Source organism: Nicotiana tomentosiformis, chromosome 3 (assembly GCF_000390325.3).
Source record: "Nicotiana tomentosiformis chromosome 3, ASM39032v3, whole genome shotgun sequence".
NCBI classification, from domain to species: Eukaryota; Viridiplantae; Streptophyta; class Magnoliopsida; order Solanales; family Solanaceae; genus Nicotiana; species Nicotiana tomentosiformis.
The window spans coordinates 98,620,353-98,647,994 of record NC_090814.1 but is presented as its reverse complement, the minus strand read 5'-3'; the positions used below and the strand labels follow the sequence as shown (position 1 = coordinate 98,647,994).

Below are 27,642 nucleotides of genomic sequence, written 5' to 3'. Positions count from 1 at the left end.
ATTTGTTGATTGATTTTTTGCTGATTAGGAGCACATTAGTATACAAAATAAATGAGAAACAAATTAAACCCCTTTCAAAATTCTAGTGCTTGAGTTGGAAGATTTAGTGCATAATGGATAGGACAATGACACAAGAAAAGGGCAATATGGGATCCTTTTGATATCGAACCCAACATACACTAAAAGGTTAGCTGATCAAAAGGTGCTTTGTTTTGTACATAGAAATTGAATTAAACCAAATAGAGCACTAACTGAAAAAAAATACATACAAAATGGAGAACTCTAAGAAGATATCCACTAATATTGTATACTTCTAGAGTTGCTATATAAATATGTGAACTGAGCACTCTTCATTTCATTGTCAATCAAAACTAGCAAGTCTTGCAATTGTTTGTGAGTGAGAGATTATCAAATTAAGAGAGGAATTTCCATTTTTGGAGAAAAACAAAGATGGCTATTTCTGGCCACTGGGCATTTGCTTTTGGTGTCCTTGGTAAATCACGTTTTCTTGTTCCTTTAGTATCCGTGTTAACTTTGTAGGATCTTACGGTAGATATATATATGGTCATTCTCGCGTCTTATTCTTTCTTCCTTTAATTTCTACAGTAATAGCCAGGAAATAAATATTGGTCAATAGTGGGCCAATAACAATTATATTATGACTTAACTTATAGACAAATCCATACAATATCTTAGTGGAAGTGTCAATTAATCATTTCATCGTACTGGCGTATCCTCAATCATTAGCGTACACAGTTTATCATTGCATGGACCTTTATGGGCATTTTATCTCTTCCAATTAATCATTATTTTACGAAGAATTTCTTTGTTGACCCCTTGAGTTTTCAATCTTGCAGGAAATATTGTCTCGTTTATAGTTTTTCTCTCTCCACTGTAAGTTAGCTGTTGCCCGTATTCGTTTTACTTTATTTTATACGATGTGTTTGCTCTAGACTATGTTGGCCCAAAGTTTGGCCTTTAGCTCCAAAATTATATTATCGTATAATTTAAAATATTACTTATTATTGATTAAAAATAGATTTTTAATATCTTTGAATAACCCACTGGCAATGGGTATTCAAATTCTGTCTATTATTACTATAGTCATTTGAGTAATTGCATACTTATTCACTTGTAGCCCTACATTTTATAAAATTTACAAGAAGAAATCAACAGAAGGCTATCAATCAATTCCGTATGTGATTGCTCTATTCAGTTCCATGCTTTGGATATACTATGCATTTCTCAAGACCAACACAACCCTTCTCATCACTATAAACTCCTTTGGGGTCTTCATTGAAACTATCTACGTTGGCTTTTACCTTTTCTACGCACCAAAGAAAGCCAGGGTAACTTTTTCAAGAGTTATTTTTTTCTCTTTCTTTAATTATTTCCCTCTTACTATGAAGAAAGAAAAGGAATAATTTGTCACTCTTATAAATGCAGGTCCAAACAGTGAAGATGCTTCTTTTAACAGTGGTTGCTGGATTTGGTGCAATTATCCTCATTGCTCAGTTTCTATTCAAAGGTGTCGCTCGTGGGCAAGTGGTTGGATGGGTTTGCCTTGTTTTTTCCTTATGCGTGTTTGTAGCACCATTATGTATAGTGGTAAGCTTGAAAATTAGTTCAGAATCTCATTTTTATTGATTTAACGTATATACACTTATAACAGAGTGTGAAAATTCTTTACACGAAGATTGCGCTCATTTTGGTTGATCATTTCATGCAGAGAAAAGTAATAAAAACAAAGAGTGTGGAATTCATGCCATTACTCCTATCAGTATTTCTCACATTAAGTGCTGTAATGTGGTTCTTCTACGGTCTTCTACTTAAAGACATTAACATTGCTGTAAGTTCTATTTTCAAGCTCATCATATATACCACTTCTTTAATTACTTGCATTTGTGTTCTTACGTTCTTTCTTTTTTATGTTTTATATAGGCTCCAAACATATTAGGATTAATCTTTGGTATTCTTCAAATTGTGCTCTATGTAATATACAACAAGAAAGAGAAGCACATCCTTAAGGAGCAGAATCTTCCCGAGCTACAAAATCATGTCATAATCTTGGATGATAACAAGAAGCTTCCAGAACTAACTGAAGAACATAAAATTGACATTCTGAAACTTGGTAAATTGGTTTCAAGTTTGCATGAAAATGCATGTGCAGCAGCTAAAGAAGAGAAGCTGCCCAAGCTGCAAACTGTGCAGGCCTAAGACTTTGTGAACCTTTAAGTTTAATTTACATGCACCATCTGTATTATTATGTCAACAAATTAAAATGTCCACTGTATTAATTGATATTCTGAGTTCGCCTCTAGTACTGCTTCCCATCATAGGATCGAATTTGATGGGAATTGGGTATATGTTGTGTCATAATTAAGTTTGATTTGTGTAACATTTCTCCATTAAATCAATCTTCATTAATCTTTGGACAGTTTGTTCAACTTTCATGCTTTCTTTCCTTTCTTAATAATATTACAGCATTCAAAGGACTTCCTACATCTCTTTTTTTTTTCTTTTTTTTAAAAACTCTGCATCCAATTAAATACCTTCACATAAATTGGGACGAAAAGAGTATGAAAACTAACCCTTAATTGTAAAAACAGAATTACACCAATATGGGCCTATAAGAATTGCGATACACGTCTTTAAGCCCAATTATTGACTGCCAAAATCCCATTAAGTGAGTTTAGCCACTTAGTTATGGGGCTAATTCTACTCATAGAACCTCTAATGTTCATACATAATTTGCTGACTTCCCAACATGACTCCAGTGTATTGACTATTTTCATTCATAATAATTAACAACTTGCTATATCCAATTAAATTGCATTAGTAGTCTATAATTCTTAACTTAATCTGTCAACTTATTTACTTAAATCTATAATGTTACCCTTCCATAAGAAATCAAAGAACAAAGTCATCACCTATGTCGTTGGAGAGTTAATCTTTTGAATTAAAAGAACACAGTCACCACCTACTGCAATTTGTTGAGTCCTCTATTTAGAATTCACTCTTAAGATTTTCTTCCAAGAGAAGAAAGGAAAGAAAAAGGATTTCAATTAACATGTAAATCTTGCAATCGAATTTGGGAGGGTGCTAAGGAATATGCTTTTTTCTTCTTAATTAATAGTTACAATGTTTTATTTTATGTGTTTTAGTTTGATTGTGCTTATAATTTAAGAAAGAAAGAAAACTTTTGAATCTTGTGGTCTTAAATTAAAGTTATAATGTACCAAAATGTCCTATGAATTAATGTTGTATTGTAATCTTAAAAATGGCATATGAGATGTTAGATACAAACTAAAAAGAAAAGTAAAACACATAAATTAAAATATATAGAGTAACTATTTTGAAATTTTCATTCTTTTTTAACTATCTTAGAGCTAAAACTTAACTCTTTAAATACAAAATTTTCCATATAGAATTAGTACAATCATTGTTAACTTTATACTAGTAGTGGAGTAGTATTTATTGCTAGAAAAACATCAATCATAATGGACGAGAGCAAACCTAGTTCGGACAATAGTGCAAAGATTCTTCCTCATTTTTTTGGGTTCGTACACAAATTATAGCTAGTCCACTACTGCATCAAAGTAAGTTCAATATAGGTAGAGTACTCTACCAGACAAAAGCTCATGAGTTTCCTATTGCTATGACCAAAAAGCAACCAAACTATTATGGGTACTGGGGAAGAATCACAGAAGTTTCCTATTACTGTGTTATACTCTTTTTCTCTGTTTTAAAAGGTATTTTCGGGGCGAGCTCCGGGGCGAGGCATACCAAAAACGCCCCGGGGCGATAGTGTGGGGCGAAAGTCTCAAGAGGCGTACGCCCGGGCGTTCGAGGCGCATTTTTTTAGTAAGGAATAAGCCCCATAGACTTTTTCAAATTAAAATAAAATTTATTGAATTAATCCTTCATATAATACCCAAATTCTCAAAAGTCAGTTTAGTAATTACTCAAAAGGTTTAAAAAGGAACTCAAAAGTATTAAATTTAAAAGTAAACACCTTTTTTTATTGATTTAAGCCCTAATTCATGATTTTTCCAAATTTTTATCTTGTCTGCTAGTCTGCTAATATCTCCCAAAAGCAACGAATATTTAATTTTTTTTACAAATACAAAGAGAACTACATTCTTCTTCATAGCAGCAAATTCAAAGTTCAAATTGCAGGTTAATCATCCTTTTTGTTCCTCCATAAAGAAAACTTTATTCTTTTAGACTCAAATTACTTGTGCTTGTAAGTAACGTATAATATATTATTTTGATTAGTTTTTTGTGGGGATGGAGCACACATATATATAGTTTTCTTCAATTTTTATGCAATTTTATCTGTTTATAAATATTTATTGTCATTATATTATTTTATAAAATATTAAAAATTAAATATATATTGGGCTTACGCCCCGCGCCTCGGGGCTTACGCCCCGCTGAGGCATATGTAAAACGCCTCGCCTTACGTCCACGCATTTTAAAACACTGCTCTTTTTGTCCCAATTATGCGATGAATATCACATTTTAAGAGTCAAACAAGCTTTTTTTACTGTATCTTTTTCATATGCTTTTAAATATTTTGAATTGTTACTTATAATACTTTTTATGTAGTTTTCAGATCTCAAAAAATTTAAGGATCTATGTCTGAATTCGTGATCAAAATAAAAAAGTTTGATTCTCACAATTCCAACTAAGGTTGTCCAACGGGACGGGCCGTCCCGTCCCGTCCCACTTAATTCAAACGGGATGGGCCCATGTTAAACGGGACACGGGATGGGACGGGATGGCCATTTCGTCCCGTTTGTCCTGTCCCGCCTGTCCCGTCCTATCCTGTCCCGTCCCGCCTGTCCCGCGTCCTATTTTTTTTTTGTGCATTATATACAAGAAACTTGTAATCCTTCTTTTCAAGGTTTTCCTAAGACCACGGTTAGAAATGATGTTTTTAAACTTCAAACCGAATATTTTCAGTATATTCGTTGTGTATTGTTTCACTTAGATTGTAAAGTGTCTATCACATCTGATATAGGTCGTAGTCCTAATGGTTGTGATTATTTAACTGTTACATATCATTGGGTTGATCATCACTAGAACATGCAAAAACGTATTATTGGTTATAAATTTGTTGATTCAAAACACAGTGGAGCATATATTGCAACTATTATTCTACAAATTGTTGATTTTTATGGACTCATTGATAAAGTTTTAACTATCACCTTAGATAATACTTCTGCTAAGTGCTAACACAACTGCAGCAACTAGCTTAATGAAATAATTGCAAAATTAATCCAACTTATGCACCGGCCATTAATGAAATGATTGCAAAATTTAAAAAATATTTTTTCCCTATTCCCCAAGTTTATGTAATTTCTACTATACTTAACATATCTTTAAAATTAAGAGGTGCAAATGGACTTGTTCGTAAAATTTATGAGAATTTAATAATTCAAGAAAATGAACAACCATCTCTCGAAGACTGTCAAGCTAACATATATTCTTATGTTAGATCAATGTTTGATAAATATAAAACTATGGAAACAACAAGTGGTGAAACTAGGGAAAAAGAAGAATACAATGAGATACTTAGCATCTGGAGCTATGACGGCATGGAACTCATGGAACATCAATCAACATTGCTAATTCCAGAATAATGTCCGAGAGAAATTATAGATAAGTTACAACGAAGTTATATAGGAGCTTATAAATATTAGTATGATAATTTGTAATTGGTTACTAAGAGGCCTAGTTTAAAAAGAACCTTTCCTAGAAGGTGGCTGCGTAGATTAGGTGCTATTCAAAAGAATTATATTTGTATGTGAGATTTGAAAGTTCTATTAATAAAATAAAAGATTTTAAGCGTTGAATTGTTTTTATGAATTGTCTTACACTCTTACTTAGCTACTTAATGGCTTGAAATTATATTAAATAAATTATAACTTTATTATAAATTTATAAATACTAGAATATTTCATTACAAGTCTTTTGTTTTAATATTTTATAATTCTTTACTTAATTTTCTAATTTTCGTTTAAATTTTATGTTTATTAAATAACTCAAAAAACTAGATGTTGCAAACTTTAATAACTTAGTCATTGTCAAAAGAATAGCGGTTTCCAAACTCAATGCTTAAATAATTTTTTTTTTAAATCGGCACTTAAGGCCCGCGAACCCGTTTCGTCCCGTCTCGTCCCGTTTGTTAGCGGGACGGGATGGGCCTACCGTCCGTCCCGTCTCGTCCCGTTTGTTAGCGGGACGGGATGAACCTACCATTTAGTCCCGTTTGTCCCGTCCCGCCACCGTCCCGACTAAATATCGTCTTGTCCCGTTGGACAGCTATAATTCCAACTATATCACATGAATTGAGACAGAGTACGTACTAGTTTAGTTCTAAACAATGGAATACATATGAATGGAAGATTTGGTTTTGTACTCCATCATAGAATATTATTTTAGTTATATAACCATTTCGTAGGAGATTGTTGGAATAGTTAGTGGTTAGGACTTAACTGTGGTTAAGGGAGTTAACCGTAGAGGTTAGTAGGCTATGACAGTTTGGGTGACAGCTGTAGGTTAGGTCGGTTGATTAAATTAGCACAGTATATATATATATATATATATATATATATATATATATATATATATATATATATATATATTGTAAGCTCATTATGAAGTAAGAAGATCATTTTTCATTCTCTTCTCGAATGCTCTAACAGATCTCTCTCTCTGCTCCATCACCTCTGGTTCCCATTTCTGCACAAGCTCATTTCCTCCATGGGAGGAGCTTGGAGCGGAGTTAGAAACACCAAATTCACAGAGATTAATAATAATAACACAAGTATATTAAGATCAATTGTTTTATTCAAATGGTAAGTTAGAATATGAAATCATTTTATATAACCAAAAGGACAAACAAAAAGATCCACGGACAAGGTGCAGAGAGCAGACTACAGCCGAGCATTAAATTCGCACGAAGTGCCATCCATGATTATATTGGTCTAACTGAAAAAGTAACTTATAAAATTAAGAAGTGAATTTTTATTTTATAGTATTGAAAAGTAGGAGAATCTATGCCACTACATACTAAGCTATGAAACAAAAGTAACTTAATTTAATGTTGTTTTATCGAAGTAGCGGTCTAGTTTTACTCTTCACATTAGTGCACAATCTTACATTTTATTTCACATAAAAAGTGCGATCTGTACACCCTACTCGATTGTACCCCTCTTATGATCAATTCAACCCAGGTTCCACTGGTAAACTTATTTAAAAAATAAAAAGTGCGATCTGCAAAAGAATGAAAGAATGGCCAGGCTTGTGAAATGAACCATTCCTTGACCATTGGAGATTCTTCTTCTACTTCTTTAATACTTAGTACTCATTGGTAACATTTTTAACTTTATCAAAATTGGTTGGGGTGGGATGAATATGATCTCTTCACTTTTGATCAGTTGTCTCGGATTCGAACTTTGGGTATAGAAAATATCTTGTTAGGGAGCGTTTCCCTCCTAATGGGCCTTACACGATGTGAATCCGAATATAGTCGAATTCTAATACGAGTACCAAATACCAACTTGAGTAAACCCAAACAAAAAAAATATTTTAAACTTTTTTTATGAGAAAAGGTTATTGGATGACATAAGGAATGCATGTGATGTCTTTCCACCCCTTTACCACTCCCTAGCTATTAGTGCCTTAGAAGGGAGAAGGGTACTTGTACGGATAGTTTTAAGAGTCAAGACTTTGAGTTTTCATTTTTATTCATTTGGTACCATTTATGCCAACTCATTTGGATTCTTGTCGAGCAAGATCTATCAAAGGAGAATCTCTCGTTAATATTCCCCAGTGCCAGTTTACATAAACCTTTCCGTACCAGAGGCAAAGTGACTAACTTTTAGTGTCAATTTGCACATAGAATTATTAAATTTTTGAAATAAAAGTTACGCATATATTTTGACTACATAAAAATAAGATAAGTCACAATAGCTAACAATTCATAATATAAAAAAAGCTATTTGCAAAAAAATATGTGTATACGGGTAAAACCGAGCTTATGATACACTCCGGTCTCCAATACGATAAAACGAGCTCGAGATATGATTGCCAAGGATCCGAATCGAAGAAAAAGTCTAATCGAGTCAGAATCCGGGGCACGATGCCTGCCCTCGAGAATATCGGGGTTATGATTCGAGATCGATCCAAATCCTGAAAGATTTCGGAGAACATTGTCGGGCAATCAAGCACGATCAACAGAAGGTGGTAATATCCACGACCGGCCGGATATCACGGTGTGGATCTCGGTACGTATCGATGAAGAACCGAAAATAAGTTAAACAGAAGATTTTTTTTACCTTTTATGGAATTGTACTTAGAGTAAGATTCACCTACTATATAAAAATGGTCTGATAATTCATTAGACACATGGTAACACGCATTCCAAAGTAATATACTACTATTTTCACTGTGATTGTAAGATTTTTCTCTCATTCATCAATATTATCTATTGTGAGCCCCGATCGAGGGTGAATGTTTCACTAAGGCTGGAATCATTCTCCTCGCGTGGTTTGAATTTATTGTATCTTTACTTGTCCATTTTAACTCAATTTATCATTTGTATCAAATTAATCTGCATATCCTTAAAACCACTTACAAATTTGATTGTTATCTGATTTTGAGGATAAATAGTTTGGCGTCCACCGTGGGTTTAAGGGTAATAGTGGCAATTTAATACAAATTTCCATAACACACCCTACTTCACACTTGTTCTTTGAAGTGTCTTTGATTTCATGTCAAAGTTTAAAATGTCGAACTCTCGATCTGCCCCTCTAAACATGGATGCTGAGTCTGGCCACCATGGCGAGAACAACAATATGGTACCCGGTAACGAGGTACCCCGTGCCGATCCCAACGAAATTTCGATCGCGAACCCGATCGACGCCAACTCACATGTGTCCATTAACACGAATTTGCCTACCGATCCTGAGAACAACATCCGCGGGGAGAGTTCGATCGGCAACCCAAAATACACATGACGGTAAAGGAGATGGGATCAATTTGTGGGTGATCTTCAAAATGTTAAATGCTCAGCAGGAAGCGATAGCCCAATTGCACAACCAAAGCCGCGCTCCCAGTAGAGTTGAGCCCGAACCATTCTGGAAAAATACTCGCAGAAATGAACCAGCCACAAATAGGCCAAGTGAAGCTGAACTCCGGACCAACCCTAAGATAATAAAGATGCTCGAGAAATTGACAAAACTGGTAGAAACGGGAGAAAAGAAATTCAAAGCCAACGACAAGAAGGTGGAGACCTACAACTCCATAATCGACCAAATCCCGGGAGCACCACCGATACTGAAAGGCCTAGATTCCAAAAAGTTTGGTCAAAAATATTTTCCTCCGAGCGCAGCTCCGAAGCCGATCCCAAAGAAATTTCGCATGCCCGAAATTCCTAAGTACAATAGAACAACTGATCCAAATAAACATGTGACCTCATACACGTGTCATCAAGGGGAACGACTTGGAAGATGATGAGATCGAATATGTCCTGCTGAAAAAGTTCGGAGATACCTTTTCAAAAGGAGCTATGATATGGTATCACAACTTACCCCCCAATTCTATTGACTTATTTGCTATACTTGTAAATACCTTTGTAAAAGCGCACGCTGGAGCCATCAAGGTCGAAACCAGGAAGTTGGACCTTTTCAAGGTAAATCAAAGAGATAACTAGATGCTCAGGGAGTTCGTGCCAAGGTTTCAAATAGAACGGATGGACCTGCCGCCGATGGCAGACGATTGGGCCGTTCAGGCCTTCACCAAAGGACTCAATACTCGAAGCTCATTGGCTTCGCAGCAGTTGAAGCAAAATCTGGTAGAAGATCCACCTGTAACTTGGGCCGATGTGCGTAACTGGTATCAATCAAAAATTAGGGTCGAAGATGATCAGCTTGGGGCCTCTTCCGGGTCTGTTTATCCCGTCCGAGCTAGTTATAGATCCAAAAGAGACATTGATCGTGAACCAAGGTCAAGTAGAGATCGGTATCAACCGTACAACAATAATCGTAGGGGAAACATGTCTGGACGAAACCCTGTGAAAAGTGAAAGGAGAAGCGATTGAGGTCAAAATAACTGGGGACTCATGAGCAAAAACGGTTTCGATAGGCCCATCGGGCCTAAGGAAGCGTCGAGGTTATCAGAGTACAACTTCAATGTCGATGCTTCTGTCATCGTATCTGCCATCGGACACATCAAGGACACCAAATGGATTTGACCTCTACAATCCGATCCAACCCAAAGGGATCTCAACTTAATGTGTAAATACCATGGCACTCACGGCCACAGAACAGAAGATTGCCGATAATTGAGAGAGAAAGTAGCCCGGTTATTCAACAACGGACATCTCTGGGAGTTCCTGTGCAACCGAGCCAAAAACTATTTCAGGAATAGAGATTCTAGTAAGCTGATAGAGCAGGAGGAGCCTCAGCACGTCATTAACATGATCATCAGTGGGGTTGATATTCCTCAGGGGCCGATGTTAAAGCGCACCAAAGTATCCATCACAAGGGAAACACAGACTCGAGATTACGTACCAGGAGGAACCTTGTCTTTCAACGATGAGGACGTTGAAGGCATAGTGCAGTCTCATAATGATGCACTGGTAATATATGTACTCATAAAAAAATCTCGAGTTAAACGTGTGTTAATTTATCTAGGTAGCTCGGCCAATATCATTAGATCGAGGGTCATGGAACAACTAGGTCTATAAGACCAAATTGTGCATGTGGTCAGAGTTCTAAATGGATTCAACATGGTATGTGAGACCGCTAGAGGGGAGATAACATTACTAGTGAACACTGTCGGAACCATTCAGGAAAAAAGGTTCTACGTGATCGAAGGAGACATGAGATACATTGCTATGTTCGGGAGACCATGAATTCACAACATTAGGGTAGTACCCCCAACGCTGCACCAGGTGCTGAAATTCCCGATGCAAGGAGGGATTAAAATAGTTTACGGAGAACAACCGACCACAAAAGTGGTGTTCGCGATCGACGAGGTTATCCCGGTATCCGCACTTTCGATATCGAAGGGTCTAAGTCTAGTGATCAAAGAGGAAACCAAATAGCAATTACCGACACCAGGCTCGATCGAACAGGAGAAGCAGGGGACAGGTGAGGACGACGACTACAGAGTTCCCATGTCTTTCATAGTCCCCGATGATTCCGACGCCACCAAATCAATGGTTGAAGAACTGGAGAAAGTCATATTGATCGAACAGCTGCCCGGTCGTAAGGTATACCTGGGCACGGGGTTAAGTCCCGAGCTCAGGAAAAAAACTCATTCAACTCCTTAGAGCTAACATATATTGTTTCGCTTGGTCCCACATCGATATAACAGGGATTCTGCCCGGAGATAACTACTCACAAGCTGAGCCAAGATCTGAAGATCCATTCGGTCAAGAAGAAAAGGAGGCCTCAGTCTAAAGTCAAGCATGCATTCATCAAGGATGAGGTATATAAACTCTTTAAAATAGGGTCCATCTAGGAGGTTAAGTACCTGGATTGGTTAGCAAACATAGTAGTAATCCCTAAAAAGGGGAATAAATTAAGAATGTGTGTAAACTATAAAGACTTAAACAAGGCATGCCCTAAGGACTCTTTCCCTCTGCCAAACATCGATCGCATGATCGATGAAACAGCCGGCTACGAGATCCCCAGTTTTCTCGACGCTTACTCCGGGTACAACCAAATTCGGATAGATCTCGACGACCAGGAAAAAATTTGCTTCATCACTAAATACGGCACCTACTGCTATAACGTAATGCCATTCAGACTAAAAATGCCAGTGCCACTTACCAACACCTAGTAAATCGGATGTTCGAAGAGCAAATAGAAAAATCAATGGAGGTTTACATTGGCGATATGTTAGTTAAGTCCCTGCGAGAAGAGGACCATTTGAAACATTTGCAGTAGACCTTCAACATATTGAAAAAATACAATATGAAGCTGAACCCGGAGAAATGCACATTCGGAGTTGGGTCGGGGAAATTCCTCAGATTCATGGTGTCCAATTGGGGAATCGAAATTAATCCCTATATGATCAAGGCCATCGAGGACATCATCGTTGTGGACAATGTCAATGCCGTTCAAAGGTTAATCGAGCGTATAGCCTCTTTGGGTAGATTTATCTCGAGGTCATTCGACAAGAGCTATCTGTTCTTCTCACTGTTGAAGAAGAAGAAGAATAACTTCTCATGGACCCCGGAGTGCCAACAAGTCTTGGAGGAACTCAAGCGGTACCTATTGAGCCCACTTTTGCTTCATACTTCGAAGGCAGGCAAACAATTGTACCTGTACTTAGCGGTAAGTGGAGTCCTGGTTCGGGAAGAGGAAGGTACACAAATTCCTATCTATTATGTTAGCAGAACTCTATGCGAGGCCGAAACTAGGTATCCTCACCTAGAAAAATTGGCGCTCGCTTTGCTAAGCGCCTCTAGGAAGCTAAAACCGTATTTTCAATGCCATTCCATATGCGTTGTGACTATTACCCATTAAGAAATGTAATGCATAAACCTGAGCTCTTGGGACGATTGGCCAAATGGGTCATGGAGATTAGCAGGTACGATATCGAATTTTGGCGGACTTCGTGGCCGACTTCACTCCGACCCTAATTACGGGACCTCTTACGGAATATGTACCCTCTTTACGGACGGTGCCTCGAACACAAAGGGGTCCGGGCTTGGCATCGTGTTGAAGCCACGGATGGGTAATGTAGTTACGCAATCTATTACAACTGTAAAATTGACTAACAACGAGGCCGAGTATGAGGCCATGATTGTAGGTCTTGAACTGATTAAAAGCCTGGGGGCCAAGGTAATCGAATCTAAGTGCGATTCCCTCCTCGTGGTGAACCAATTCAATGGAACGTTCGAAGTCAAAGAGGAACGAATGTGAAGATACCTGGATAAGCTATAGGTGATGTTACATCGGTTCAGGGAATGGACTTTACAACATGTACCTCGGGATCAAAACAACAAGGATGATGCTCTGCTAACTTGGGATCGTCGGTCGATGATGATGAATTCAACATGAGAATGGTCGTACAACTCAAGATTAGTTGCATTTGAGAAAGTCAAGGAGAAAAAAGTTATTGATTTCCTATGGGACCACATAATATGCCGATTCGGAATGTCGGTCGAGATCGTGTGCGACAATGGAAAGTAGTTCATCGGTAGCAAAGCGAGTAAGTTTTTCGAAGATCACAAAATCAAAAGGATCCTATCAACGCCCTATCACCTTAGTGGAAATGAGCAAGCAGAATCCACAAATAAAACCATACTCCAAAACCTCAAAAAGAGGTTGACCGACGCCAAAGGGAAATGGAAGAAAATCTTGCCCGAAGTCCTATGGGCATATCGTACGACCTCAAAATCCAGTACCGGGGCCACCCCGTTCTCGTTGGTCTATGGTGCCGAAGTTCTTATACTAGTCGAAGTAGGAGAACCGAGTCTTAGGTTCTGATATGTGACCGAAGAGTTAAACGACGAGGCCATTAGTACGAACCTGGAACTGTTAGACAAAAGGCGCGATACCGCCCTCGTCCGGTTGGCCTCCCAAAAGCAACGGATCGAAGATATTACAATCGGAGAGCCAACCTTTGACACTTCAATACTGTGGAATTGGTGTTAATAATGGTGACATTGATCACCCGAAACCCGAATGAAGGGAAGCTGGGACTGAATTGGGAAGGTCCATATCGAATTATCGAGATCGCCGTCAAAGGATCGTACAAACTCGAAACGGTGATTGGTGATCGGCTATCGAACAATTGGAACATAACCCACTTAAAACAAATACGACTGCTAAGGTACGACCTCATTCATTACTTTTCATTAAATATGTTACGAATTGGACTAACGCTTGCAGGTAACGGCCAAGGAATGATGCAACTATTAGGCATGAAAGCACGCGTTGTACTCTTTTTTCCTTGAACCGATTTTGTCCCAAATAGGTTTTCGGGTAAGGTTTTTAATGAGACAACAGTGAATTGTGCTAACTTAGAATTGAAGACCGATTATGAACCAAAGTCAAGGTTTGCATCAACAGTATTCGAGTCCTCTCTAAGATCGGCCTCGAATACTAGGGGCCATCACCCTCGGGTAATGATTTTAGCAAGGAAGGAAACTTCGTGCTCAAACAAGTCTAGACTTGGTGGATAGGATTTGTTGTAAGGGCAAAACAGTCAAATGAACCGTGCCCACATAGACCACTTAAGCCATAACATAAAGCTTGTACACATTTACAATCTTGTATGTTGCACATAAATAAAAGAAAGTTTCTACCTTGCAGATACATATTTTGTCTCTTAAAAACTATTGTATTTTGTTCCTTATGGGCATCGGGCCCAAAAGCTGCCTCTGTCCGAATCCAAGAGATCATCCCTACTCAGGGACTGTCTTTGTGGGCAAGCTCGTACAGCTCGAGCTACGAAGCCCCGGGGCACAAAACCTATTGAGAAGTGCCCGAACTTCAAAGGCTACAGCTATCCCTATTCAGGGACTGTTGTCCCGGGAAAGCCCGGATGACTCGGGGTAATAAGCCCATTAGGCAACACCCGAACTTAAATATCTATGGCCGTCCTAGAACGGCTCGTAGACGTCCGAGATCCGCAACCAAAACATAAAGCCTTCAAAATTTCTAAACCGCTTCAAAGGCTACCCTTGGCAAAATTATAATCTAAAAAATTCTAAGTAAACACTTCGGGGAAAGCTTCCGGTCATACCAATCCCCCACAAGTCTTAAACAAAATAATACCGAGAGCGAGCATTGTTCGAACTTCCGAACAAGACCTAATTATTACGTGCTAAGACATTCGGTATCTTTGCAATCGTAAAGAAAAAAAGCAAAAAAGAATAAACTTGGAAATTGTCGAAGAGAAAAAAGAAACTTGTATATATACACAGATCTTTACAAAGACCAAACGACCTCAACAAAAAAATACAAAAGTACAAAAGCGAAGAAAAATCTACAAGGCACCTAAGAACCCTGATCTTCGCCGGAGCATGCCTCATCACCAGGGCCATCGGGGTCTTCCCCATCCTCGCATCCACCCGAATCCTCGGAATCTTCCTCATCCTCGGGGTATGCCAACTTCTTAGCCTCGGCCTCGAGCTTCTTAACATTTTTGATCTCGGTCGATAAATCGAATCCCCGGGCATGAACTTCCTCGAGAGACTTCCTCCGGGACTTCCACTTCACATATTCGACAATGGCCTTCAGGCGTTCCTGGGCTGCCTCAGCATCAACTTTGTACTAGGCCACTATCTCTTTAGCGTCGGCCCTGGTTATTTCCGCCACTAACTTGGTTGCTTCAAGCTCCTAGCAAGGGAATCCCGTACGGCAATGGCCAAGCCCAGTTGAGAATGGAGGTCTTCGATTTTTTGGGACCGAGTTTCAGCTTTTTCCTTCACCGATCGAAGTTGGGCCTCCGGCGAGGCCCAGCTGCTCCCGGGCAGTCTCCTTTTCTTAAGCCAATCGGTCCATCTTGCCCTTCCACTCATCGGCCATGGCCTTGACCTCGTCTATCTCAGCCTGGAGCTAGTCGACCCGATCAACCTTCTACTAGACCTGCGAATTACGACCGTTAGATGCCGTGTCTAGATCATCATCATTAACTTCAAATATTTTTACCTATTCCACCAGGTCGACGTGCTCTTTCTGAGCCGTATCCAACTCGGCTCGAAGGCTCTTGACTTCTCCTTCACGTTGCTCACTGAGAAGCTTATACATGCCTATATTCTCAATAGCTCTTTGACTTCGACCTCGAGTTGGCTCAACTCATCCCGGTTCTGGAGGAAGGTTTCATGGTGGACCACCGAGGCCTGCAAATATGAGATGATATATTAGAATTATCAAGAACTAAAGTTGAAAAATAAAAAGGTTTGGTAACATCTTACCTGGTTCAACGCCTTTTATGCTTCGTTGACCAGGCATGACGCATCTACCTCGTTCAGTTTTTCCTAGTCTTCTTCGGTTACCAGGCACCGGAGGTAACTAGTTATCCCTACGGGGGCGAAAAAAAATCGGGCATCCTCCGGAACTGTGATAACGACAGACCGCTTCCGACCAGTATCTGTGCTCAGAGCGGGGAATGGATTGATGAATCTCGGGATCAAGCTCGACCCGCCAACCTCCGAGGGTGAACTTTTCCTTGGTACCTCTAATTCACCCAATTCGGTGAAATCTTTCAGGGCGGATGAATCTACACCGTCAAAAAGGCCTCGGAGGGGATCGTCCGCTCCGTGGACCCTCTCGTGGGATCGCACCTTCATCGTTCGGGCTTCATCGAACATTGATTCTGCGAACGAAGGCGATTTTGAAATATCTATAATGTCGAGGGGGGTAGAGTCGGCATCTCGAGAGTTCTCAGCCCTCACTTCTACATCAGCCTCGCGAACTTGGAGGGGATTAGCTTCCATAATTTCCCCCTCAGGTTCCACCCATTCCTCGGGGACGGACGACTCATGGGCCAAAAAATTTTCATCCTCCTCGGGCTTGTCTCTAATCCGGAGGAGTGATTTCAAGTCAAGCACTCGGGAGTTGGAGGTTTCCTTTGGCTTACCAACTAGCCTCCTTCTCGTTTTCTTTTTCTCCGAGCTCGAGTAACTTGAGGCCCTTTTCCTTTTCTTCTCCCTTAATGTGGCTCTGGGATGTCCCGGAGCAAAAGAATCGGCAGGTAATGCCCCGACCCCAACCGGGGGCCAAAGATCGACGGTCTTAGGAAAACTTGCAAAAGAGAAGTAAAGAAAAATAAGAACGTGGTGCTAGAAAAAGAAGTCTTGCACAACCTATTCGGAAAAAAGATCTTTTCATGGGAACGGGCCTCCCAACGGCCCTTTAAAAGTTTATGACACGAGCTCTCAAAATAGGGCATCTACGAGACAGTGCCTTCTTTCTATTCCTTTAACCGATGAACGTCATTCGGGACTCTAGCGACAGCTGTGCCACTACAAACACCAATGAGAAAAAAAGGAGATGAGCATGAAATCAAAATTCAAAGAGAAGTTTTACTTACGTGATGCATTCCACTTCTCGAGGAATGGCCTATATTCGACCGGAATCTAGTCCGAGGTCCTCACTCGGATAAAATGTCCCTGCCAACCTCGATCAAAGTCTTTATCGATGCTTGAAAATGGGGCTTTACTAGCTCGGCGCACGAGCTTTATCAATCCCCCTCAGAAGATTCGGGGACTGTACAGACAGAGCAAACGATCTACGGTGAACCGACATGAGTCGATCTTGTTTACAAAAAATTGAAGGAGGATTACGACCCTCCATAATGATGGGTAGATCTGGCCGAGACATACCTCGTACCTCTTACAAAAGTCTATAATGACTAGATCCACCGGGCCCAGCATAAAGGGAAAAGTGTAGACACTTAGGTTACCTTCAACGTGGGTAGTAATGGCCTCCTCAAAGTCGGGGACCACTATATCCTTTTCGGCCCAGTTGCATTCCTTTCGGACTAAGGGGAGATCATCTTCGGTAATCGAGCAAATATATCTCGATGCCTCCTCACGCCGACCATGTACCGAAGAGGGCTTCTCGATCTTAAAGTCATCAACGATCGAACAACCCCCGAGAATGAACATCTTCAAGGGAGGTTCAAGAGTCGGTTCATCGGTAACCACGTTAGCAGCGGATCTCCCAAGGTCGACAACATCAAAAGTGGTTTTGTTGGTTCCGGCAGTCGTTTGGGAGGTAGAAGCGACCTTTTGGGGAACATATTTGGAGGTTTTGGCCATTGTTGACTGGGAAAAACTTGAAAAAGATAGAGAAAGGTGAAAGTTGACAGCTCAAATGTGTTGGCTTGAGTAGAAGATGAGTAAAAATTCTGCAACGTACTTGAGTAGCAGAGGCAAAAATGTTAGAGTGTAAAATAGGGTATTGGATTTCTAAAGGCATGAGGGTAGAGGTTTGAACATAAAGTAAAAAATGAACAAATGAGGAGGTATTTATAGGGACCTCATGATGCTTCACGTCCAAGAACAACCAACTGACGAAACGTTTCGGGCTTTTTGTCATTTTTGTCACGGCGTATTGAAGAAGGAATCAAGGTGCTCATGTCGTTTCTAGTGAGCTTGCTCTCTGGGAAATGAGGGGACTATCTGTATACGGGTAAAAATCGAGCTCATGATATACTCCGATCTCCAATAGGATAAAACGAGATTGAGATATGATTGCGAAGAATCAGAATCAAAGCAAAGGTCTGATCGAGTCAGAATCAGGGGGACACGATGCATGCCCTTGAGAATATCGGGGTTATGATTCGATCCAAATCCTAAAAGACTTTAGAGAACATTATCGGGCAATCAAGCACGACCAACAGAAGGCCGTGATATCTCGGCACGTATCGATGAAGAACCGAAAATCAGTTAAATAAATTTTTTTTTACCTTTTATGAAATTGTACTTAGAGTAGGATTCCCCTACTATATAAATGGGGTCTGATAATTCATTAGACACTTGGTAACACGTATTCCAAAATAATATACTACTATTTTTACTGTTATTGTAAGCTTTTCCTCTCGTATCAATATTGTCTATTGTGAGACGGATCGAGGGTGAATGTTTCACTAAGGCTGGAATCATCCTCCTCGCGTTGTTTGAATTTACTGTATCTTTACTTGTCCATTTTAACTCAATTTATCATTTTGTATCAAATTAATTTGCATATCCTTAAAACTGCTTACAAACTTAATTGTTATCCGATTTTGAGTGTAAACAATGTAATTAAAAAACTTATTTGACTCCTAAATAATATTTTAAATATTACATAAAGTGAAATAGAGGGCGTAAGATTTTTTTTTTTGTTTCGCTAATCTCAAACCCAAAATCAATGATTAATAGCCTGTTTGGTCAAGTTTTTTCAAGTTGAGAAATACTTTTTTTTAAAAAAAGTATTTTTTCTTTTCAAAGTTGAAGTGTTTGGCCAAACTTTTAAGAGAAAAAAAAAAGTGCTTTTGAGTAGAAGGAGAAATAGTTTTGGAGAAGCAGAAAAAAGTAGCTTCTTCCGAGAAATACTTTTTTGTGAAGCAATTTGAGAAAAATATACTTAGAAGTACTTTTTAAAAGTTTGGCCAAACACAAATTGCTGCTTAGAAGTATTTTTCAAATTAATTAGCCAAACACAAAATATTTTTCACCAAAATACTTTTAAAAAAAGCGCTTTTGAAAAAAATACTTCTCAAAGTAAACTGATTTTTTTAGTTTGGCCAAACAGGCTATAAGACAGAGGGATTTTTCGTCCATCTCACTATATTATTTGATGATGAGACATTAAGCTAAAACGAAGACATTGAGTTAAAATTAATGTGAGAGTAGAACTTTAATTTTTCGGTGTTCAACATCTTTAATATTGTCTAACTAACGCATAGAGAAAGCTCGTATTCCAGCTCCAGATGATAGTTTACCGCTTCATGGCAGTTAAAATGCACTAAATAACTAATATTGGATTATTGATGCCTGCCCAATTTACATTATCTTGTCTAAGGAATTATATTGAGATTAGATTCTTTGATGCCTTTGACCAAATACCACCTTCTCAAGCGTGCAAAATTGGTTTTTTTTTTGCCAAACACAAAGTGGTCAACAAATTGAGAATTTGAATATAATGGAACTTTGGGCTGGTCGGTTTTATGTAAAATGACCAAAACATATTATTCCCAATTCCTACGAACTAAATTACGTTATACCATAATTTATATTACTTAGTCACCATATTCTAAGCGGATCAATTATTCGTGCGGCATGCAATATGTATTTAATTTCTTTTAGCTATATATAGTTCATGAAAAATTGAAGAACACGAAACACCTTGTTAATTTATGAACTACTGAAGTATTGAGATCTTGATCCACGTTTGACACCTCATTTGAGATTTTTTTTTTTTTTTTTTTAATTTTCAGACTCGAGCATTCCAACATACTACCATCTACATATATGCTTCGAATCAGTGACAAGAAATTCATCACGATTTTGAAATGCATGTTATTCTAGGCTAAAAGTTAAATACGCTTTAAATAAAGAAATTAAAGGTATGCTTCATTTTAAGTGTGTGTGTGAGGAGGGAAGGTAGGACCATTAGTTACCTCAGAATAAAAGTTTGAGTTTTCCACGCAATTTGGACGATTTGATATGCATCTTTTGATCTCAGTCTTTCAATTATTTAATCCTTCCTTTTTATATGAAATCATCAAAATCGTAAGGCAAGCGATGTGTACACATGGTATTATTATTGTACTACTAAGATTAAAGCAAGAACGTTCAAAGTGGCAACACAACCTTAGCTTTATGGTAAAATATAATCAACCTTTGATTTAGATCATCAAATAAAGTACTGTATTCCTGACAGAGATATTACATTCAAGAGGGGAAGATGATATGAAATTACATCAATTGGTTCAATCATTGAGAAAAGCCTAATTCATGCATGACATATGTAGTGGCTGTTCAATTTGAGAGAACAGTGTCCGCAAAACCTTAAAGTTTAGTCTGTTCTTGTCTAAAGAAAATGTATCTCATCCAAGAAAAAAAAAGAAAAGAAAGGAAAAAAATCGGAAAAGTTTGTTTTTTAATAACATAGAGTACTAAAAGAACAACTTATCGAGCCAAACGAAATAAAAGAAGGCCTAATACTCTGATAAAAGTGGTTAAAAAGTTTTTAAATTTTTTTGTACGGTTTGTTTGGTGGTTGTGTGTTGGGCTGGCATCAATTGAAGCCTAATTCACGTAGAAAAAAGAATATGATGATAAATACATATCACTAGTATGTAATTACAAACTACAAATTTAAGAAACAAAGAAATTGGATCCATTAATATTTACTTACGTTATACACTATACAGATAAATGACAACCCACCAGGAGAAGATAAAGTCTAGTAAAGCAATGCAAAGCGAAGCATATCCTGCTTTTCATCAGCCAAACAGCAAATTGATCTTCTCATGAAATAGAGCCACAACTCTATGTCCCAAACTCCATTATTGATGCCAAATGGAAACCATTAATTGGTTCCTCAATCATTTCTAGATTTATTTTTTAGCTGATTAGGAGTTCATTTTGTAGAGAAATACATTAAAATCAAACTCCTCCTAAAAATTAAAGAGTTGTAAGCCTTAGTGCCCCTAAGGATTGGGTAATGACATAATAAAAGAGAGTATTGGGACCCTTGAAATTGATATTGCCCATTGCACCTCTTCAGAGTGCTCTTTTGCATTTTTAAAATAAAATATTTGTACAAATAACAATAGTAGCACCTACTTTCTCACCCCTTCCCCTATATAAATACATCAACCGAGGCCTTCTCATTTCACTGTCAAGTAAAACTTGCTAGTCTTTTGCAATTCTTAGCACTTCTTTGTGAGCGAGCAATAGAGAGAGTGCTAGAGATTTGAAATTCTTTGGTTAGAAATACAAAAAAAGAGAATATGGCTGGTTTTTCTACAGATCACTGGGCTTTTGCTTTTGGTGTCCTTGGTAAATATAGCCTCTTTTTCCTTCTTGACATTATTGTTTTTCTTTCAGCTTATTATTTTCACACTTATAATTCGTCATAGTATTCTTCAAGAGAAGAATATTAGTGAAGACCCAGTGTGCATGTAATGTAATGTATGATAACTAATCATAATATTTAGGCCTTGGTAAATATGAGCACATCTACAAGTAGTTAATGTGATAGTCACTTCGTCGTACTAGCATATGTTTTTAAGTTATTTACGTGTTTCTCCTAAATCATTTGTTTAATTTCTAAAATATGGTCATATATTTGTAATTCTAAACTTATCGTGTTTTTGTTTATTTCTTTTGAAACTTGCAGGTAACATCGTCTCGTTCATTGTATTCCTTTCTCCAATGTGAGTTTCCACTTGCTTTCTTTTTTATTTTAATATTGTAACTTTTTTTTTTTTGGCTTTTAATTTAACACTATATTTTCACACTTTTGCCAGGCCCACGTTTTACAAAATTTACAAGAAGAAATCAGCTGAAGGTTATCAATCAATTCCATACGTGATTGCTCTATTCAGTTCCATGCTTTGGATATACTATGCATTTCTCAAGACCAACACTACACTCCTCATCACTATAAACTCCTTTGGGGTCTTCATTGAAACTATCTACGTTGGTTTCTATCTGTTCTATGCACCAAAGAAAGCCAGGGTAAGTTTTTCAGTGAATCAAGTAGAGTTTTTCTTTTTCTCTTTTAAGGAGTTATTATATAAGTTTAATCCTCACAATTTATTTGACGCAGGTCCAAACTGTGAAGATGCTGCTATTATCAGTGGTGGGTGGCTTTGGTGCTATTGTTCTGGTTACCCAATTTCTATTCAAAGGGGCCGTTCGTGGACAAGTGGTTGGATGGATTTGCCTTGTATTTTCCTTATGTGTGTTCGTAGCACCCTTAGGCATTGTGGTGAGCTTTTACATACACATATTTCAAACATGGTCGTCTTCTCTATTTTTATTTTCATGCGTGAAGAATATAATGCTGATGATTTTTCTCATTTTATGCAGAGAAAAGTTATAAAAACAAAGAGTGTGGAATACATGCCATTACTCCTATCAGTGTTTCTCACATTAAGTGCTGTAATGTGGTTCTTCTATGGTCTTCTACTTAAAGACATTAACATTGCTGTAAGTTCTATATCAAGCTCATCATATCACTTCTTTATTTTGCATGTATATGTGTTGCTGTAAGTCATACGTGTACTTTACTTGTTATATTTTATAGGCACCAAACGTATTGGGATTCATCTTTGGTATTCTCCAAATAGTGCTCTACGTAATATACAGCAAAAAAGAGAAGGCAATCCTAAAGGAGCAGAAACTTCCGGAGATACAAAAGCCATCAGTCATTTTGTTGGACGAGAACATGAACAACAAGAAGCTTCCAGAACTAACACAAGAACAGATTATTGACATTGTGAAACTTAGTTTACTGGTTTGCTCAGATAAAGTACACGTAGCGTCGTGTCCACATGATAATACATGTGCAGCTACAGCTCACGAGAACACGCCGCCGAAGCTACAAACTGTGGAAGCTGCCTAAGACAATATTAGAACTTCCGAGTTTGGAATTGGCATTGATTTCAGTGCACTATTGCACAAATTCTAGCCATTCCTTTGTTTTACTCTTTCCTAATCCTAAAGTGTGTTTATACACAAGTTTATTAGTTAAAGATCTTAATTAGCTCATGTTTCACCTAAGTTTTTTCCTGTACTCATCAGATAGATAAAAATGGGTGTTGATACATAGAGAGGCTAGTTGTGTGTTGGATTTTCTTTTGTAGCAATAAAAGCAACTTTTTCTCCAAAGTTCAATTGAGCTAAACTTGCTATATATTTATTTTAATATAAAGTAGATGGCCTTTGCTACGGCTAAGTATTCTACCAATTGAAAGGAACACTTCCTTTACAAGTTAAAATTTCTATTAGCCGTATTCTCCAAGCATCACGGGTTGAGTTGGACATATATATATTCATTAGCTGGTCTATTTGAACATAACCCCATTCAGTCTATATATCTAGAAGTTTTGCCAATTTGTGCGGCCTATATATATACATAATCCAAATTGATCAATAACAAAAATTGTCAAAACAAAAAACACTAGTGTTTTTTAGATCTGATTGGCTTGATATATCATGATAAATAAAAGAAAAGTCTTTTTTTAAAATTTCATTTAATACTATTCAAATTATAACAGAACAACTAAATAAACTAAGAATGATATTTAATTGGTTGGGATGGTTGATAATAGCCCATTATTTAGCCCAAATTGACATGCTCAGCATCTTGACCCAAGCAAAATTTTAAGACCCAACCCAGTTATCAATTCAAATGCAATCTCATGGACACTATTATATGGAGGAAATTGTTAAATCAACCACCAAATTGGAATAGGATTATTAGAAGGTATATGCGTAAAACTTTTATTGGCGTCTGTTTGATCGTTCCCATTTAACTTGCACTCACTTTTACAAAAACTTTTAACTGGCATCCAATATTTAGGTATACACTTTCTTCTCCGGTGTTGCTGCTTCATTTCTGTACTGTTGCTTCTTCTCGGTGTTGGTTGTTTCTTCCTTTTTACCATTGCTCCTTTGTTGCTTTTTCTTCCTAAAATTGATGAGTGTCAAAATTTGAGTTGGTAATTGTAGACTGTAGTGGAAAATCGAACGTCAGTATTGTTGAACCTAGAGAAAGTTGCTTGATGGTTATCTCGATGAAACTGCTGAAACGGACCTCTTGAGAGATAGAAAAATGTCAGATTCGATTCTTAAGTTACAATGGAAAGATACAAGAACTTCAGATCTCGATTCTGAAGTTGCATTAAAGAAATTGAAGAACTTCAGATCCCGATTCTGAAGTTGCATTGAAGAAATTAAAAAACTTCAGATCCTGATTCTGAAGTTGCATTGAAGAACTTCAAATCCCGATTCTGAAGTTGCATTGAAGAGGTAGAAGAACTTCAAATCTTATTCTGGAGTTGCATTGATGAGATATAGAAGAGTTTTAGATCCGCTCTTAAACCCTAAATTTGTAACTTCAAACGCAAATATGAAATTATTATATGCAAATTCTTAAGTGTATTACGGAGTGGATAAATTTTGCCAATTTTTATGCAATACGAATCTGACTTCAATGATAGCCCCAAAATCGGGGATATATATATATATATATATATATATATATATATATATATATATATATATATATATATATATATATATATATAATGACGAAATATAATAAAGCAGGAAATTAAAGAGTGTTATTACAACATGAAACCGATCTTAACGATGCAGTTCCTAACAAGCTTTTGCGGTAAGTAAAGAAAGCAAATAAAGGCATTGTGCTTTAAAATATGTTTACACGTTCAGCATATCCTTCCAACATCTGTGTGCTTACATAATGTGCTAGAACGTGTGCGACTGAGTTGGCTTCACGCTATATGTGCTTGACTGGTGGCTGGTCCATTGCTGCGAAGAGGAACCTGCAATTATTCAGTAAAGTTATGTGGGCATCATTAGTCATGTGTGGTTTTATAAGTATGAACAATACCTAACAGTCAGTTTCCACAATCAGTGGCATTATGTTTTTAGTAAAGGCCAGCTCAAGTCCCTTCAGTAGGGCTGTAAGTTCATCTTGGAGTGACGTAGTGGCCACAAAAGGGCTGGAGAACTCAGCTATCCAGCTTCCATAGGAATCTCTAATGATTCCTCCTACTCCTCCATAGTTGGAGTTTTTTTTGTGTACACCATCTATGTCGAGTTTATAGATATTTTGTGGTGGCGGCACCCACCGTACTTGAATTCTTGTGGTTTGCTGATGAGTTGTTCTTTGGTTTGTGAGGCAAAGGTATTCAATTGCTTGGGCAACTGTGTGTTGCTAGTGATGTTTGCAGAGGTTTTTTTGAATAGGTTATTATTGCGGTGTAGCCATATATTCCATAGAGTAATGGGGTGATAATGGACAATGTGGCCTGGTTTTGGTTTGGTAGAACTATTGAGTCAGTGGAAGTACATAGTTCTTTAATCCATGTACTGAAATTTGGTGGATTAAAGTCTATATGTAGGATGTTCCAAATGGGGTTATTGCGTGGGCAATGGAGAAAGATGTGTTTTGTGTCTTCCATAATATTACAGTGGGGACCGGGGGGGGGGGGGGATTATTTTTCTATAGAATAGCATGGATGTTGTAGGTAGGCGCTTTATGATTAATAGCCACATGAAGTGTTTTAGTTTGTTATGGCAGTTGCCTTTCTATATCCAAGAGTATTCAAATTCCATTGGTGTTTGTGTAGATAGGCAATGCCTAATTAAAGAGTAGGCCGACTTGGTAGTGAAGGAACCGTCGGCGGTTGGTTTCCAAAAGAAGTTATCTTTGGCAATTTCAGAGAATAGTATGTAGGTGGTATGATTTAATGATTGAATATCTATAGGGATTTCAAAGGATAATTGGCTTAGATTCCAAGAGTTTAGTTGTAATATGTATGAGAGATTTGTCCCCAAGTCCGTATTTGTTAGTGGACCTTGGATGAGAAACCTTAGAGGTAACTGCACAATGATCCAGTTATCCTTCCAAAGGTTAATGTGATTACCCACATTCCAGGCTAATGGAGTAATGGAGTTGAAGTTATTTATGATAGAGGCAACACTAGTTGCATTTGCCTCAGAGAATAGGATAGGGTCATCTGCGAATAGGAGATAGGATATGAGGGGCTTGTTCGACTGATTTTGATAGGTTTCCATTGAAAAATGTTCACTGCATGGTCAATGTATCTAGTAATTGATTGCATACAGATGATGAAGAGGTAGGAGATAATGGGTCTCCTTGGCGTATGCCACGAGAGGGTTCAAAGAATTCTGTCAGTTGACTATTGGCTATGATAGAAGTAGATGATGTTGATTCTTTCATATTTCGGCTATTCAAAGAAGCAGAAAAAACAGAATCCTAGGGCTCAACGACTCAGCAGGAAACTGGACGTTTGACCTACAGAATATACGAAGCATTATCTTAAACAACTTTATAGATATCTACACTAATGAATTACCCTTTTGTTCTAAACATATTACCCATAATCCAAGCACTCTCAATATCCTTAGCGACAGAGATAAAGAGTTCCTTAGTAGAGATCTAAATACACTTGAAATTCCCAAAGCAATAAAGTCTTTTAAGCCACTCAAAACACCAGGACCATATGGTATTCACCCAATTTTCTTCCAGAAATATTGGGTGGACACAAGTCCCTCGATCATCAACATATGCTCACAAGCTTTCCAAACTCCCACAACTGACCATGAGATAAACAAGACATATGTTTCTCGCATCCCTAAGATAAAAAAACCTATAATACATCTACAATTATAGACCTATTAGTCTTTGTAACACGATCTATAAGACAATTACAAAAATTATTGTGAATAGGATATGGCATTTTCTTAACAAATTTATTAGCCCTGATCAGCGCAGCTTCATCCCTGGAAGACGTGCTATTGATAATACTATTATAGTTCAGGAAGATATTCACTCTTTTAAAAAGAATTCAGGTGGTAAAGAGAAAATGATGCTTAAATTAGACCTAGAAAAATTATTTGATCTCCTGGAATGGTCCTTCATTAGAAATTTTCTTCATGCCCTAAACTTCCTTATCAAATTGATCAATCTAATTATGAAAAAGATATATATATATATATATATATATATATATATATATATATATATATATATATATATATATATATATATATGTGTGTGTGTGTGTGTGTGTGTGTGTGTGTGTGTGTGTGTGTTATAAGAAATTATGATGGATGTCTATCTTCCTCCATGCTCTTCCTCTCAAATGCTTAATGACATATTTCTTCATTTTTCATGTCTATATAAAGGTATTGTAATAAATGGAAAGAATACACAATTGAAGTAGAAATAATAATCTCTCCTCTCATTCTCTCTATATCTCTTAGCTTATTTTTCCTTATTTTATATTGTTACTTTGAGCTATATTTTATAATACGTTATCAGCACGAGACTCTACCGTCTCAAGAAGCTCTTTGAGAAGGCTAAAGTATAATTTTTCTCCTCTTTAATTATG

General features: G+C 37.6%; 2 protein-coding genes across 3 annotated transcripts in view; both read left to right on the top strand.

Annotated features, from left to right (window-relative positions):
• The first annotated feature begins 346 nt into the window (after positions 1–346).
• LOC104093180 (bidirectional sugar transporter SWEET12-like) overlaps positions 347–27,642 on the top strand; it is a 74,176-nt gene continuing 46,880 nt past the window's right edge. The window contains exons 1-6 of one of the 2 annotated variants that reach the window (XM_009601182.4): positions 347–493; positions 858–894; positions 1,139–1,349; positions 1,447–1,608; positions 1,730–1,849; positions 1,942–2,437. In XM_009601182.4, coding sequence (XP_009599477.1) covers positions 451–493; positions 858–894; positions 1,139–1,349; positions 1,447–1,608; positions 1,730–1,849; positions 1,942–2,217 — 849 coding nt within the window. In that variant the 5' untranslated portion in view covers positions 347–450 and the 3' untranslated portion in view covers positions 2,218–2,437. Of the gene's footprint in view, positions 494–857; positions 895–1,138; positions 1,350–1,446; positions 1,609–1,729; positions 1,850–1,941; positions 2,438–27,642 lie in introns of those variants that run through there. The other variant, XM_070197321.1, reaches the window with a different exon arrangement.
• Positions 21,359–23,365, top strand: LOC104085259 (bidirectional sugar transporter SWEET12-like). Its single transcript, XM_009589285.4, has 6 exons — positions 21,359–21,529; positions 21,870–21,906; positions 22,000–22,210; positions 22,302–22,463; positions 22,565–22,684; positions 22,782–23,365. Exons 1-6 carry the CDS (start codon positions 21,481–21,483, stop codon positions 23,097–23,099), a joined length of 897 nt encoding a protein of 298 aa, XP_009587580.1. The 5' UTR covers positions 21,359–21,480; the 3' UTR covers positions 23,100–23,365.